Source organism: Nematolebias whitei, chromosome 10 (genome assembly GCF_014905685.2).
Source record: "Nematolebias whitei isolate Nwh7 chromosome 10, NemWhi1, whole genome shotgun sequence".
Lineage (NCBI taxonomy): Eukaryota > Metazoa > Chordata > Actinopteri > Cyprinodontiformes > Rivulidae > Nematolebias > Nematolebias whitei.
The window spans coordinates 17,920,444-17,935,631 of NC_056507.1; the positions used below are offsets into that span (position 1 = coordinate 17,920,444).

The 15,188-nt window shown below is 41.0% G+C and overlaps 1 protein-coding gene across 1 annotated transcript in view; it reads right to left on the reverse strand.

The window, feature by feature from the left end:
* Window positions 1-158: 158 nt before the first annotated feature.
* b4galnt4a (beta-1,4-N-acetyl-galactosaminyl transferase 4a) overlaps window positions 159-15,188 on the reverse strand; it is a 186,546-nt gene continuing 171,516 nt past the window's right edge. Inside the window, exons 8-19 of the mRNA XM_037683178.1 lie at window positions 12,712-12,812; window positions 9,725-9,889; window positions 9,360-9,469; window positions 8,787-8,887; window positions 7,677-7,750; window positions 6,041-7,562; window positions 5,251-5,630; window positions 4,978-5,131; window positions 4,810-4,882; window positions 2,299-2,452; window positions 2,029-2,155; window positions 159-327 (exon numbers count right to left, since the gene is read on the reverse strand). Coding sequence (XP_037539106.1) covers window positions 213-327; window positions 2,029-2,155; window positions 2,299-2,452; window positions 4,810-4,882; window positions 4,978-5,131; window positions 5,251-5,630; window positions 6,041-7,562; window positions 7,677-7,750; window positions 8,787-8,887; window positions 9,360-9,469; window positions 9,725-9,889; window positions 12,712-12,812 — 3,076 coding nt within the window. The 3' untranslated portion in view covers window positions 159-212. The remainder of the gene's footprint in view (window positions 328-2,028; window positions 2,156-2,298; window positions 2,453-4,809; window positions 4,883-4,977; window positions 5,132-5,250; window positions 5,631-6,040; window positions 7,563-7,676; window positions 7,751-8,786; window positions 8,888-9,359; window positions 9,470-9,724; window positions 9,890-12,711; window positions 12,813-15,188) is intronic.

Consider the following 15,188-nt stretch of genomic DNA (forward strand, 5'->3'; position numbering starts at 1 on the left):
ACTGCACAACCAAAAAAATTTGCATTTGGACTCCGTTTCCTTGTGCAGACAAACATCTGTCAGGACAGCAAAAACAGAGGAGTCTTCGACAGGAGCCTGTTTAGAAAAGACAGAGTTCAGGCAGTGAGTGAGCTCCTACTGGTCTCTCTGTCTCCCCAGCACACGCAGTGGGCCTGCAGATCCATTTAGGACCCTCCAACCAAAAAGAGGCGCTATCCTTTCTGGGTTTTTTTGTTCTGAGTGTTCCACATGCCTCTTTTGGAGTGGTAGTAATGAAAGAAGTTCCTCAAGCGCAATCTTTCAACTTCCAAACCGTTCTGCAGCACCCTAGAAGGCAGACAGGGTAACAGTAAGTCCAGCATATGAAGATTTTAACATCTTGATACCTTTCCGACAAAAACTGTCTTTTTTTACATGTTGAAATTTGGACATTTTCTTCTTTCTAATAACATTTTTCCTTTAAAGCAATTCACAAAAATAAATATAAATCTATTCATTAGCATCACTATTAGCAAATTAAAAAACTGATTGTACAAATGGCAGTTTGTCATTTCAAAATTAGACAGTATTGGTCTCTACTTTAAGCTAAGATAAATTAAACATTTGGTAAAATAATAAACTACTAGTAGCATAGTCAGCTGGGTAAAGGTTTCTGATTGGATGCTGAAATTGTATTTTTTTTTTTTTAAGAATTAAGAGGAAAAAGCAATGCAAACAGATATTTTTCTGCACATGCTCAACCGCACAATGGTGCAAATAAAGTCAGATTTTAAAATGATAATAGAATTTTGACTACATGTGAAAACATTGTTGACATCATTGTAAAACTTCATCATTACAGCACTGCCTATGGGTGCAATAATACAAAATGAAAGGCAGACGAGGGGATCTGTGTGATATCAAAGCTGCTTCTGTTTTTTTTTTTCAGTTCCATTTGGTTCTGGCTATAAACAAAAACACTACAATGTATTCATGGCGAGCTCTGGACACTTTATTCAAGCCTCTCTTTCTGCTCCAGGTCCAACGCTCTTCAACCTGGTTTAGCACATTTTTGTTTGTCCAGTTTCATTTTTATATTTGTTTAAAAATACGATAACACTTTACAATAAGATACACAAAATTTGCCTAACTAGTAGGGAACACCTCAGGAACAAATCAGGAGCTAATGAGTAGTTAACTAGTACTTACTGGGGAACACACAGCCAAGCCTTATTAGGGAACTACTGGTTTGTTACCACAGAAACAGAGGAGAAATTTTCCATGTGGGTTCTGAATAAACCCTGCACCAGTGAGGTCACAGCTTGAAATAGTCAAAAACCTGCTTCCTATTGATTATTGATTTTATTGGATTTTCTCTTTTGTAAATCTATTGGTTAACTGCTCATTAGCTTTTCTTAGTTTATAGCATTTTTAGCATTACCTTCTCTGTAGCAGGACCCAGACTTTGGAACGAGTTACCTCTTTTTGTCAGACAGGCCCCCTCCCTCTCGGTTTTCAAGTCCCGTTTAAAAACCCACTACTATTAGGTGGCTTTCAACACCAGATCTGTGTTTTGATCCTGTATGCTCCACACTGGTTTGTCGTCATTATCTGCATCATTTTTATGTTTATATTCTGATTTACCTCATTTTGTATATTGCTTTGTGTGTTACTTGTTGTTCTGTCTGTACAGCACTTTGGTTGGCCTTGTCACTGTTTTAAGTGCTTTATAAATAAAGGTATGGTATGGTAGCTCCTGATTTGTTCCTCTTTGTTTTCCTTGGTAACTACCCATTAGTTTTTGATAAGTTCATCTTCATTTACAAGGTAACAAACCAGTAGTCCCCTAATAAGGCTTGGCTGTGTGTTCCCCAGTGAATACTGGTTAACTACCAATTAGTTCCTGATTCGTTCCTGAGGCGTTCCCCAGTAGTTAAGCAAATTTTGTGTATCCTATTGTAAAGTGTTGCCAAAAAAAACCCTTGGACTGCAGCAACATGTTGTTTTCTTTGAGCTTTACTAAAGTGCCACTGAGTTCAGCTCACTTACCTATCCAACAGCTCCCAGTCCTCTCCACCCCAGCGGTCTTTGAATTCCTCTGTGTTCATTCCTCCGATTTTATCAAAGTCGGACTTATAAATTCCAAACAGACCAAAGCCATTTACTTCCCAGTAACCTGTGAGTCAAAACAACAACGCACGAGTCAAATACAAAGAGTTGGAAGACATAAAGCAAAGACAACAAACATAATCTGTTAATATACATTGGTATGATATGTCATGTGCACACATGCATGCAACATTTGTTTTGTTGCGTTACCATCAGGCTCCAGTGGAGAACTACCGCAGCTTAGCCTCATGACGATGGGAGCAAACGCAAGGCGGCCCTCCACGCAGTGCTTCCTGATGCTCTCCAAAATGTTGAGAGGAAAGTGGATGTGCAGGTCGCACAGAAACACAATGCTGTGGCTGTCCTGTAAGGAAACAAAACAAACGACAACATTGCTCACAATCATTGCATTTGAATCATGTTTACATTTCTGTTTTTTCTGCTAACAGGGAAAGTGTGTGAGGTAATACGCTGGATGAGCTGGTGGAAGATGAATGGATGTAAACATGAGCCCAATACAGGATTTTAGGATTAAAAAGAGGAGAGAAGTCTGAGCTCAGCACCAGGGGCTCATCTTCAGTTAAAGAGCCCGCAAGTCATTTAGGCATGAGTGACAGCTCTGTCATCCCACACTGACAGCACTGACACTCAACTGACGGATCAGTGTCTGTCCAGATTTTCAACCGCTCTGAGCCTCAAGTGTGTGTGTGCGTGTGTGTGTGTGTATGAGACTAAGAAAGCGTCAGAGACTGAGAAAGGGTGCATGCACACAAATAAGCTGCCAAAAGGAGTGGATGTGGCAGGTATGGCATACACAAAACAGAGCATATGATGGTTTCTGTCTAAGTGATTCCCCATCATCCTGAGCTTTGCTCGGTGGAGACGGGCAAGAAAAACAAGAGGGGAGTCAAAGATTAGGGTGAGCCACGTCCTGCAACAGACTGGCCCAGCAGTGAAAGATTCATTATGCATCAGTTTTTCCATCTGTCCGTCAGCCAGTAAAGGTCATGTGGTCAGCAAGAGTGTCTGACCGTCAGCGAGCATTTTATTTTCTGCCACCTCACATACTGTTGTCTTTCCTCTGAGTCAAAGTTCATGCTCAATAATCCAGGTAGAAAATCCAACAAAGTTCATTCAGGTCATCTGGATGGTTTCTTTTTTTTTTGTTGAGACGTCTCATCCTTCATCCAAAGGACTTCATCAGTCCGAGGAGCCACAACAAACGGAGTTCCACAAGCAGCACCTTCACATAGTGGACCAACCAGTTTGACGGTGATAAGATTTCTGATTCTGGGGCCCGCCCCCTCCCCCATTGACTCCTCTGAGGCAGCCATAGGCAAAGTGCTTCAGACATCAAAACATCAAAGTTCATGCTCAATAATCTATGTAGATAGAAAATCCAACAAAGTTCAGTCAGGTCATCTGGACTTTTTTTGTTGTTGTTGAGATGTTTTGGCCTTCATCCAAAGGACTTCATCAGTCCGAAGAGACACAACAAACTGAGTCCCACAAGCAGCGCACTCCCATAATGGACCAACCAGTTTGATGGTGATAAGATGGTCTCTGGGGCCTGCCCTCTCCCCGGTCGGCTCCTTTGAGGCAGCTATAGCCAAAGTGGTTCAAAACAAAGTTCATAATCAATAATCTGTGCTCTGATGAAGTCCTTTGGATGAAGGATGAAACGTCTCAATGTAGTAATGTGGCTTTTTGTGTTTTTATTTGCATGTTTAAACTTGCTGATCATCTGTTAATTTTTTTGAGGCTGCCACCTGTGACACAGCCAGAGACTATGACAGCTCGCGCAGGTGTTCCCCATCAGCTGGAATGACATGAAAGCCAGGAATGGGGAAATAAAAAGTGCAGAACAATGAGCACAAGGGCGCGACAGAACGGACACAATAGCATACGCGCGCAGAAACCGCCGAGGGGCAGGAGGCCGAGGAGCGCAACGGCCAGGTGCGTAACCACAACCGAGGGGCAACAGTCGGGGACAAGCCAGTCAGCAGAGCAGCAGATTTGCAGAAACTAAAGGCACAGTGATTAAGAGCGGAGACTAGTGGGGGTAAGGATGCACCCAGGAAACAAGCTAAGCTGGTCGGCACGGTGGATTGTGCGCGGTTGGAGGGTGCAGTCGTCCGGGTCCGGTATCGAGGGCGGAGGACCGAGCATTGGAGATCGCTGGAGGTTGAGGTCGCTATGGGACGCCGGACTCAAGGAAGTATGAGCGCCGGGTGAGATCGAGGCCGTGGAAGGACACTGGACTCTGGATAGAGTGCCTGGAGATCACTGAAGGTCGAGACTCGGGACCTCCTGGGAGCACCGTGCAAGGGCGAGAGGACCACTCCCCTTTCAGCTAAGACTGTATCTTTTCCCCCTCAGACTGCTACTGACTGAGATGCCCTTTTAATGCTTTTATTATACCGAATTTGGCCAGGTTTTAATATTTGGACTACTTGCAGCATTTGTTTTCCTAGCTGTAATAAATTATTGTAAACCTCTAACGTCTGGTTTGTGAAACACGGCTCACCCCTGCGATGTGTGACCTAATTTTATTCCTAATTTAACTAGGTGGCATTTTTTATTAGTTTAATTATTTTTCTGTCTGACTAAAAGTAAAAATAGCACCACTCTGCAGTCGACATAAAAAAAAAACAAAAAAAAAACGTCCAGATGACATGACTGAACTTTGTTGTCTTTCCTCTGTGTGTTTGTTTCTCTGACCTCAATGGTGTCCACTCCAATCTGCAGTCCTGAAGAGCGCTCAAAGTTCCCTTCCCTCCTTAGATACTCATATCTGTAAAAACAAATGTGCACATAAAACTCTCACATTACCACCTGAGGAATATTGTGTGGTTTGTTACGACATGGCTGCTCGTAGCTTCCACCCACCGTGGCACACTGCTCTCCTTAAGAGCCTGCTCCACGTCCATGTCTTCACTCTCGAAGTCAACGATGATGATGCTGAAGTTGTCATCCTTTGTTTGCTGGTGAAGATTCTCCATGTCAGAGATGAACTGTTGCACCCAGCGTGCCTGATTCTTCACTGAACGACAGAAGCAAGATGAAACTTTAAAAAACTGATTTTTTTTTTTTTTAGCAGCCTTTTCGTTTTGTTTAATCACCAGCTGAGCAATTTTAAGAATAAAATAACCTTTGACTAACCTGGCACCACAAAGTGCACCATGACATCTCTCCTCCACTGCAGCATGACCGGCTGACAGAGAAGGGGCTTAGCATAGATTGTGCTCCACGGTGTTGTTCCGGAACGTGCCGCGGACTTGGTAGAAGGTGGTGGTTTTTGGGTGGTGAAGCTGGTCGTGGCCGAAGAGAGAAGTGGAGCAGGTGCAGACGCCGGGGCAGAATCTGTGTTTTCGAGACTTTCTTCTCCCTGCCTGCCGCGGTGCAGCAGCAGGTAAATGTACTCCGAAAGACGTACCACGCTGCGGCCTCTCTCCATCAGCTCCAGCTCCACCAGGTAACGATTCCCTCTGGCTGAGTCTCGCCTCTTCTCGACGTTGATGATTCGCAGCAGGGTGTAGATCCTGCACATACACATACAACATGTAGAAAATATTTTTAAAAAATCAAAGGCAGGCTACAACACACAGATACAAAAGAAGGCTGTATGTTTGGACTATTTCTCAAATCCTTTTCACAGTTTTTTTTTAAACTGTTTAGTCAAAGAACTTCAAGTATGCTGCTACTAATTAACAGCGGCATTGTGAGGCATGGTTGATGAAGGAGAAAAATTAAAATAGAAAGGCTATTTCATGCAAATAACATCAAGGCTTGCAATCACAAACTGCAGACCTTGTTGTAAACCAATCACTGAGGACTGTTAATATGATGGAACAGCACCAGGGCATGGCAATTATGGTAAAATTACTTCACTTTTTACATTTCCGTAAGCCGGAAAACAGATTGTCCTATATTATTCACTTTTTATGCTTACCCTCCGTTGCGTTCATTCAGTTTCTCCATGTACTGCGCCAACACATCCACCACTTCACTCTCTGCCAGCTGAAGGTTGCCAGACACGTTGCAGCGCAGGTCGTTCCAGTCTGAGCGCAGCAGCTCGAAGTCCATTGGATTAACGGAGAAAGTCCTCTGCCAGTTGATGCTCTCCTCTGCCCAACCTGGACGAACCTCCACCTCCTCGTAGCTGTAGTCTGACATTTCCCCCTCCTCTGGTTCTGGCTCCCGATCAGGGTCGGGGTCAGGATTAGAGCGGTTTGTATCCTGGTCGATGTCAGCAGGGTTGAGCTCTGGTTCTGGTTGCTGCTGGGACTCTGTAATCACCGAGGTCCTGAGGTAAGAAGTGACTCGTAACTGACCCTGGATTGTGTTTTCTGTAGAGTTGAGTGTGGTGGCTGGGGTAGAAGCAAGATTTTGGTGATAGGATCGTGGAATCAGGTGGTCTCTACTGCTGGGCAGGTCAGTTCTAACAGTAATTTTTAAGTCTTGAGGATCCCTTTTCCTCTTATTTTTCTCCATTTGTTTTGGTGCTGCTGCTTTGTTAGCAGACCTCTGTACAGTTTCACTCTGTATATTGATGTTTCCATTGTGGGTTAATGCTTTACTTTCCTTTGTCGGGGGATTTGGCCAAAGCTGAGGGGCACTAATAAGGTGTCTAACCCCTGTTACACTTCTCCCACCATGTCCTTTGTGACCCCTATTGACCAGTCTAGTGCTCTTCCCAGTTTGATACAAAAAGACCCCTGGGAAAATCTCTCTAGGGTGGTGAGATGCCCTCTTTTCCCTCCGCTCTCGTCGCTGCTCCCTCTCTTTTTCTCTTTCCTTTGCAGGACGGGGCCTAGTGATGTAGATCTTGTTCTCCTCCCTCTTTTCCTTTTTGTTGCCAGCAGGCTTGTTGCTGTTGTTATTAGGGGGGTGTTTGCTATGGGCGGAGTTGCTGAGGATCTGCTTGGCTCGGCTGGCAAGGGCAGAGAGGGAAGACTTTTGTGGGAAAAGCAGTGAGGACTTGCTAAGTTTGTGTGGTATCTCAACACCTTCCCCAGCAATTTTTGACTTTTTGATTGGGTCCTGGTCTGATGGACCAGTCTGGATCCATGACAAGGAGCGACCCCGAACCACACTATCCATATCAGGCTGAAGACCCCTGAGATGATCCTCATCAGGTTCCTTCCCAGTGTCTTGTCTTATATTTCCCTGGGTATGATCTCTTCCCCAGTCTCTGTCCAGAACCCTCCCCATGTGTCTGTCTCTGTGTGGAAACTGTTTCCTTTTTCTTTGATGTATGATACTATTAACCACTCCCTCTTTCTCTTCCTTTGGATCTTGCTCCTCTTCTTCCTCCTCCCTGCCAGCTGAAGTAGGCCCTGTTTGCGAGCGCTGATGGGATGGGCTGAAAGTATGACTGGTTTGGCTTGTGTGAGAAGATTTTCTGGGTGCCTGCGTGCCAACAATCTCTGCCTCGTCCTCAGTGTCCACTACTTCCTCTTCCTCTAGGAAATCTGGTTTGACACAAAGGAGATTCAAAGTCGTTAGAGTCTGTACGTTTGTGCAAATATACAAATTTGGGTCCAGGATTGGAGTTTGGATCACTCTGTTTGCTTATTATTAGTTACCATCTGGGTTGGGAAAAAAGAACGGTCTGTCATCCTCTTCCTCATCCATCTTCATGTATTTGTAGAAACCAAACCTGGCAAACAAAACAAGACAATGCACATACACACACACACACACAGTTTAATTGAAGATTAAAGTTTCAAAGTAGTAAAAGTATGTTTCTTTCGGCTGCTCCCTTCTCTAGGGTTCGCCACAGTGAGCAAATTCGCATGAAAGATTTGGCAATTGTTTTACGCCGAATGCCCTTCCCGAAGCAACCTTAGTAGGCCTGTCACAATAACAAATTTTGCTGCGTGATTAATTGTCTCAGAAATTATTGTGATAAACTATAATATTGTTTGAAATTTGACAATAATTTGTAATTACTGTCAAAATTAAGAAGAAATGTTTGTTGGGTTGTGTTGCCTCTCTTTGGTTCTCAAAATGGCGGCTGCTCAGTGTGGTTTGAGCTCTTTAGCATAGCATTTGTCACACAAAGCTTTTAATAAAAAAATCAGTAAACAAGTTCTCAGCTTCTTTTTGCAAAGAAAAACAACTTTTTACATGAAGGCACAAGTTTCAATCGTGAATTATGGAGCTTCGACAAGACGGAGTTGTTTTCCCTCAGGTCAGCTTGTTAGCTTAGCTCGTAGCTTAGTTTCTCATCTTAGCTGCTTTTAACGATCCAAAAACACAATTTTGGACGGTTAAAATGGATTTTAAAGAAAAAAGAGAATGGGAGGGGTCAGTTAAGAGCACCGGAGTTGAGCTTTTTGTCATCCAGTGTCTTCAGTAGAAAGGGAGAGACGCAAAGAAATGATAAAGAAAGCCGATATATGAAAATAAGGACAATCATTTTAATTTATCATGCAATTAATTGATTTATTGTTTATCGCAACAGGCCTAAACCTGGGCTCCATTCTCAGGATGGCAAGACCACAGCACTGACCACCAAGCTACCGGAGCCCCTAAAGGTTCAAAGTGGTATAATGACTTAATAAGATGTCAATATGTGACAATGTGAACGTCTAATTTTATTTAAAATAACACTTTTTCTACATAAACAGTGCCGTTGCTCATAAAAACTAGAGACAAATGTTAGTTTGCCTTTATTTTTTTTAAATACTTACTTTTCCAAGTAGATAGGAGACTCTCTGTAGAAACACTTATTCTCCCTCTCCATGTGGGTGAGCCGCGTGAAGTCATTAGGGTAGACAAACGATAAGTAGACCTAAAAAAATAGTTGCTGCTAGGTTAATATATCCAAGATATTCAAACACTTTATGCACAGTAAACAGTCAAAGAAGTTTATTATCTGCTTCAATCATTTTATGACATTTAAATTAAAACCATTGTTCAACTGCTGCACTTTTAAAGCAATACTCGTCCTATTAAATAACTCTTCCGCAGCTCATCACTGTTTAGCTGCTGCAGTAAAATGTACTGTCCTAAAGGGGGGAGCAGTGCTTAACACCTGCCATCTTTATGCTTTTACAGAAAGAAAAGGATGATATGTTGATGTCCAAACCAACATAAATAAGCTTAGCTCATCTGCTCCTTTTCTTTTGTTTTCTGTCTACTTCAGTGAATATTTGTGGAACTTTTCAACCAGTTTAAAATGATCTAGCATGCATGTTTTTGTAACAAGAAATCCTGTCTTAAATAGTCAAAACCAATGCAGATGTCATTCATTTGTGACTCACAAACTGCAGGCCCTGGTATCTGGCGATGGGAAAGTCTTTGACTACGTAGGTTGGAGAGTAGAGACACGCTGGAAGAACATTTTCCATGCGGGAGGCGTCAATCATCGGGGCTGAAGAAAGAGACAATTTGAAAGATTGGGCAAAGAAAGACTTGGCTGGAACTCGGTTTAACTGCAGATATGTGAATAAATGGTTGAACCTTAAAAAGAAGATGTGGGGAAACAAAAATTGGAATACAGCAGGGCTGATTAAACTAATAAATGTCTGCATAGAGCTAAATGGATGGCTGCTGTGAGGTGAACAGTTAATTAGACAAAAACACGGCCAAAAAAAAAAAAAACAGACGAAAAGAGTAACAGCCTTACTGCTATAGAATGTATCCCTGGGATCTGGCCTCAACATGTCAGCTCCGTGTTGCATGACGGGGCCTCCCTCTGGCCCCTGAGGCCAAGACTCTTCAGTGAGACGGATGTGACTGGCCAGGGTCTGAGGGACGTGGTCCACAGTGTTCATCTTCAGACTAGACTCATCTGGAAGTGGAAAAAACATCTAGCATGGTCCTCTTACTATTACCAGTAGCAAAAAAAGCATAATCTTTATCAATATTGACAGGTTTTAAAGGAAAAAAATCAATTGAAGGGTGAGGGTGAAAGGTGTGGCAAAGAAAGAGGTAGTAAAATGGAAGTAAATAAAAACTAAAGAGCAGGGCAGTCATAATTACACCGATCAATAGCAGGGAGGGAGGAGAGAGAGTGTGATTAATGGCATGTCAGGCGCAAGGCCTGATGGGAGAAATGTTTTGTAATTAACAGGATGGTCAAATGTTTATGTGCATACAGCACACAGAATAAGCCTTTCTAAATTCCTTTCCATACAGTTTCTGTTGATCATATTCCTGATTTCCACATGCAAACTTTCCCTTAGAGACTCACTCCGTATCTGCGTTCCTACATCTTCATCACAAGAACAGAAGCCAAAAACAAAACAGTGTAATCTACTCTTTAAATCTGCATCACTTTTTTTTTTTTTTTTTTTTCAAAATGAGCATTGTTCATGTTGAAAGCAGGTACTGAGGTGAGGTTAATACCATGTCAATGTGTGTGGGTTATTTTTTAAATTTTGTGGTCTCAAAATTATCCCAAGTTTAACAGTGTTTATTTTAAATAATAAATTGCATATAATATATTAAACACATATAATTTGATTGCACCCAAGAGACATAATTTAGCAATTTTATTATGTATTCATGTAACAAATAAAACATACTATTACATAAACCAGTTCTTCATTTGAATAATAATAGGAATAATTTTTTCAGATTAAACTTGTTTTCCTGTGAGTCTGTCCAGTGTTAAAAATATGCATTAAGAAAAGCAACATAAAATGTGAAAAAGAGACTAATGAAGCACTCTTAGTACAGATATAATTACTAACTCAAGTCAAATACTGTTTCTTTTTCAGTGCAGCCACTTTGAAAATACTGTTTTAATAATTAAGGCGAGAACAAGTTTCTCTGAGAATAGTCTATAAAAGTTCTTCTCAAACATCAAATACTTTCCAGAATGAGGACATGGAGAGACCTAGTGAGCAGCAGGGTGTGACATATAGGGAAAAAAAGGGGGGAGGACAGGTTGTGGGAGATGATGAGATGGTAATGCTCGAATCCAGTGAGTGACCTCATCTAATGCACGAGGCCTCATTCTTCTCTGTCACAGCTTGTCATAAACAAGATGGCAGGGCTTGGCATACATCCAAGCAACAACTCCGCACATCATTTTTTTGGAGCAGCTGGAAGTTTCCCCTGTTTACAGTAACTGACTCCTGGTGACATATTCCTGTTCTCAGCCCTACAGGAGTTAAGCATCCACTCAGGAGGTAGTGTTCTTATCTTTGCTGCAAATAACACCTTTTACCCCACATGGACAGGGTCTGATGTGTTTCTAAAAGAAATCGGCAACTATCCAATGAGAAAATAGGGCTAAACTACAAGGTTTATTTAGCATAGTTTTTTAGAAAGTAAAATTAATGGAGAGGTTGTGAGGTAAACTACAAGTTACTGTTTTATAATTTTATTATTTTAAGTAAAACAAAAAACACTGAAAAAATAGTATAATAGTATATATATATATATATATATATATATATATATATATATGTGCATGTGTGTATGTATGTATGTGTATACTGGTCTTGGTCTCTGTTCTCATTTGTCCTTACGTATATCTGGGTATCCGTAATGGTTACATAATTCTTTCATACAGACCTTTGTCTTTCATGCCAGAGTTTTAAACAAAGATCTTCTTTAGATTTAAACATTTTGGTTGAACATTGCAAATGAACATATACATGATCTCATAGTTTATGTAGATATTTGTGAGCTACAGAATGGCTCTCGTCTACTAACAGATTTTAGCGCAAAATCTGTACAATTAAACAAGATATAGACATTTTTGTGTTGGCTAAGGTCAAAAAGCTGTGGCAGACATTTTGAATTGAAGTGACTCCAAGTATTAAGGAGTTGTAGACTCACATCTAGTGATTATTTTGTCCACTTATGTCCAGTGGTTCATAAGATATTTTGCTAAATCAAAAGCAGAATGAGAGGAAGCTCTGTCAGTTATCAGGCTCCTCTCTTGTGAAACCAACTTCCAGTTTCTGTCCATGAGGCTGACACATTGTCTAGTTTTAAGACTGAGCTTAAGACTTTCCTTTTTGATAAATCCTATAGTTAGGGTTGATTTGGGTTTCCTGAGCTATCCCTTAGTTATGCTGCTATAGGCTTAGACTGCTGGAGGACAAACTGACCACATTGCTTCACTATGTTACAGTCTTTACTTACTCTGCTCAACCTGTTTTGTATTTGTAATTATTTTTTCTATCCTTGACATGTGTTTTTGTCTTTCAGCTTCACCTGCACCTGCACCTTGACCTGCCATTCTGTGTTCGTCTATTTCTACTTCCTGTCCTCTCAAACCCAACCGGTCGAAGCAGATGGCCGCTCGTCCTGAGACTGGTTCTGCTGGAGGTTTCTTTCTTTTAAAAGGGAGTTTTTCCTTTCCACTGTTGCCACTGTGCTTGCTCAGACTGGGAAACTGTGACGAAGTGAAGATTCAACGGCTTTTTATATATATGTATGTTTCTGTAAAGTGCCCTGAGACAACGTTGTTGTGAATTGGTGCTATATAAATAAACTGAATTGAATTAATGCTACAGACTAACAAATCCCCACACATAAACACACTAATATGGGCAAAAACGTTATCGCTGCATCACCTTGGACATTGAGTGATCATTTAAGTTCAAAACATTTGTCAAAAAAATCTTTCGGAGAAATGAAATGAACAGCTCTTACCTGTGTACAGGGAGATGTAGGCCGAGTCGATCACTTCATATTTCAAACCAGGGAGGAATGGACGCCACTGTGTGCGAGAGAGAACAAGTGACAAGTTCAAACTAGACGCCAACATGTGAAATACAAAAAGGTAAGAAAGAATCATCTTTCTTTTTTTTTTCTTTTTTCTAGCAGAACTGTGACATTCTCTGTGGTATTGATCTGAGCAACATCACAGGATCGATCTGATGCTGGATTTTTGTATAAACACACTTCTTCTGAGAGCGCAGAGGATTCAGAATAGTACATGTTGCTCCCAGACAGAGAGCAAGAAATGTGATCCCCTAAAGGCTAGAAGGACGTAAACAAGTAAAAATAAAATAAGCAAAACAGACTGAGAGAAAAAACAGGAACACGGCCGCGTGAATGAGACGACAAAGAGTAGGTGCAGAAAAGGAGAATCGACTAATGACCTGAAAAGAGAGAAGCACCAGGAGAGGAAGGAAGAAATACTGAGACAGCGAGACGGACTACAATTCTTTTAAATAGATTTCACAATTACCTCGTCACTTCCACTTAGTCAGGATGTAATCATAGGAGACAGGTCATTTTCCAACCCTTCGTTTGAGAATACAAATATAAACACCCACCTCAGGCCTCTCAAATGCTCCCACATGTGGGTATTCATAACAAACCCACACTACAACAAGTTTTAGTGGCATTTCATAAATGTGGCAATGATCATAACACAAATCAAAGAAAAGCAGTTGTTTTTCTGTTTGTAATGTGTATTAGGACAGTAAAATATTTTCTAATAATTACAATATTTGAATGTCTTGTATGAACAATAACATCGTTGGAGAAAATGTCTCTAACGTTGTTTACCCAAAAGAACCGCACTCGATGGCAGGAGAAGATTTTTAACAGGTATTTATACTTGCAAAGTCAGACTTCAAGATTACATGAATATACATACATAGATGTATACACATGAAAATCAATCACAGAAATAAGCCACAAGTCACATTATCTGTTCACTTTTGTATCCTTCTAGCTCAGCCGAGTTCACAGAGTTCAGGATGTGTCCTTGAAGACAGCTGCAGCACTCTCCCTTTACCCAACATATGGTTCATGGGCAGAGATAAGATAGTGTCTTGGGAGACAGTTTCAGCTTGTTTTGGACTTCTTGTTCTCATGGCAGAGGGGAAGAATGTTCTCCGCCATAGTGATAAAAACATACATAACCTTTGACCAAAAATTCCCTGACAAACATACAGATAGGCAGTAATTTTTGCATTTTCACTGAGAGAATTGGAAATATTGTAATTGTCTTGAATGTTTTTTGTTTTCTTTTTTCCACTGGCACCTGATAGTGCACGCCTACCGTATTTTCCACTGTACATGTCGCATCGCCCTATAAGTCGCATTAGTCCAAACATATCTAATAAAGTGGAAAAATCCATAAATGCGTTGCGTCGCCGTATACGTCACATCTATTATGCATCAGCGCTGACGCGTTTGTTACACGTCACCGATGACAACCCAGAAATGTGGGCCGGTGTTGTGCCAAAAATCGATTGGCTGCCAAATGGCGGCCGCGGTAGTGTGCACAAGAGGACTTTAACAAGAATTTAACAAGATTAACACCTACAAACAATTATTTGTTTGCTCAAAATTATAGCAAAGGTGTGTCTCAGTCTAACTTTTTGTTAATAAATGCACTTTGACGGTCAAATCAGATGCGAAAGTTCAAAAGTTGATACGTGGAAATAGACGCATGCACGGAAAGACTCACTGTGCATTTCATCAAAATTTAACAAGATAACCACCTAAAAACAATGATCTGATTTTTTGAAATTATAGCAAAGGTTTGATTCAGTCTAACTTTTCCTTAATAAATGCACTTTTGACAGTCAAATCAGCTTCACTTTCAAAAGAATTTGTTGCGTCGGTGCTCTGGGAGTGCGTTCTGAGGGAGGAATTCAGGAAGGAGGAACGCTGTACATTTCTTAAAAATTTAACAAGATAAGCACCTAAAACAATTATTTGTTTGCTCGACATTATAGCAAAGGTGTGTCTCAGTTGAACTTTTACTTAATAAATGCACTTCAATGGTCAAATTAGCTGCATTTTGTCAGGGCGGTGCAGCAAAATGAGAATGATTTTACAGTTGCTCCAAGCAAGCTGGATGATGGTGGCAGGCTGTGGCAGGCCAATCATGCCATTAATAGCCACTTTTACCTATTACATTGTGATGGTTTACAAAATGTATTTATTTATTAAAAGGTGTGCCAGCCAGGTAGACCTCCTGACAATTAGGATGAACAAATTTAAATTACTTTTGTTTTTTTGTTTTTGTTTTTTTAAATCTGTCACACTAGGACCATCCACTTTAATGGTGTTGACCCTTTAGCAACTTGAATGACAATATATATATCTGCATTTTGTCAGGGCGGTGCAGCAAAACGAGAATGATTTTACAGTTGCTCCAAGCAAGC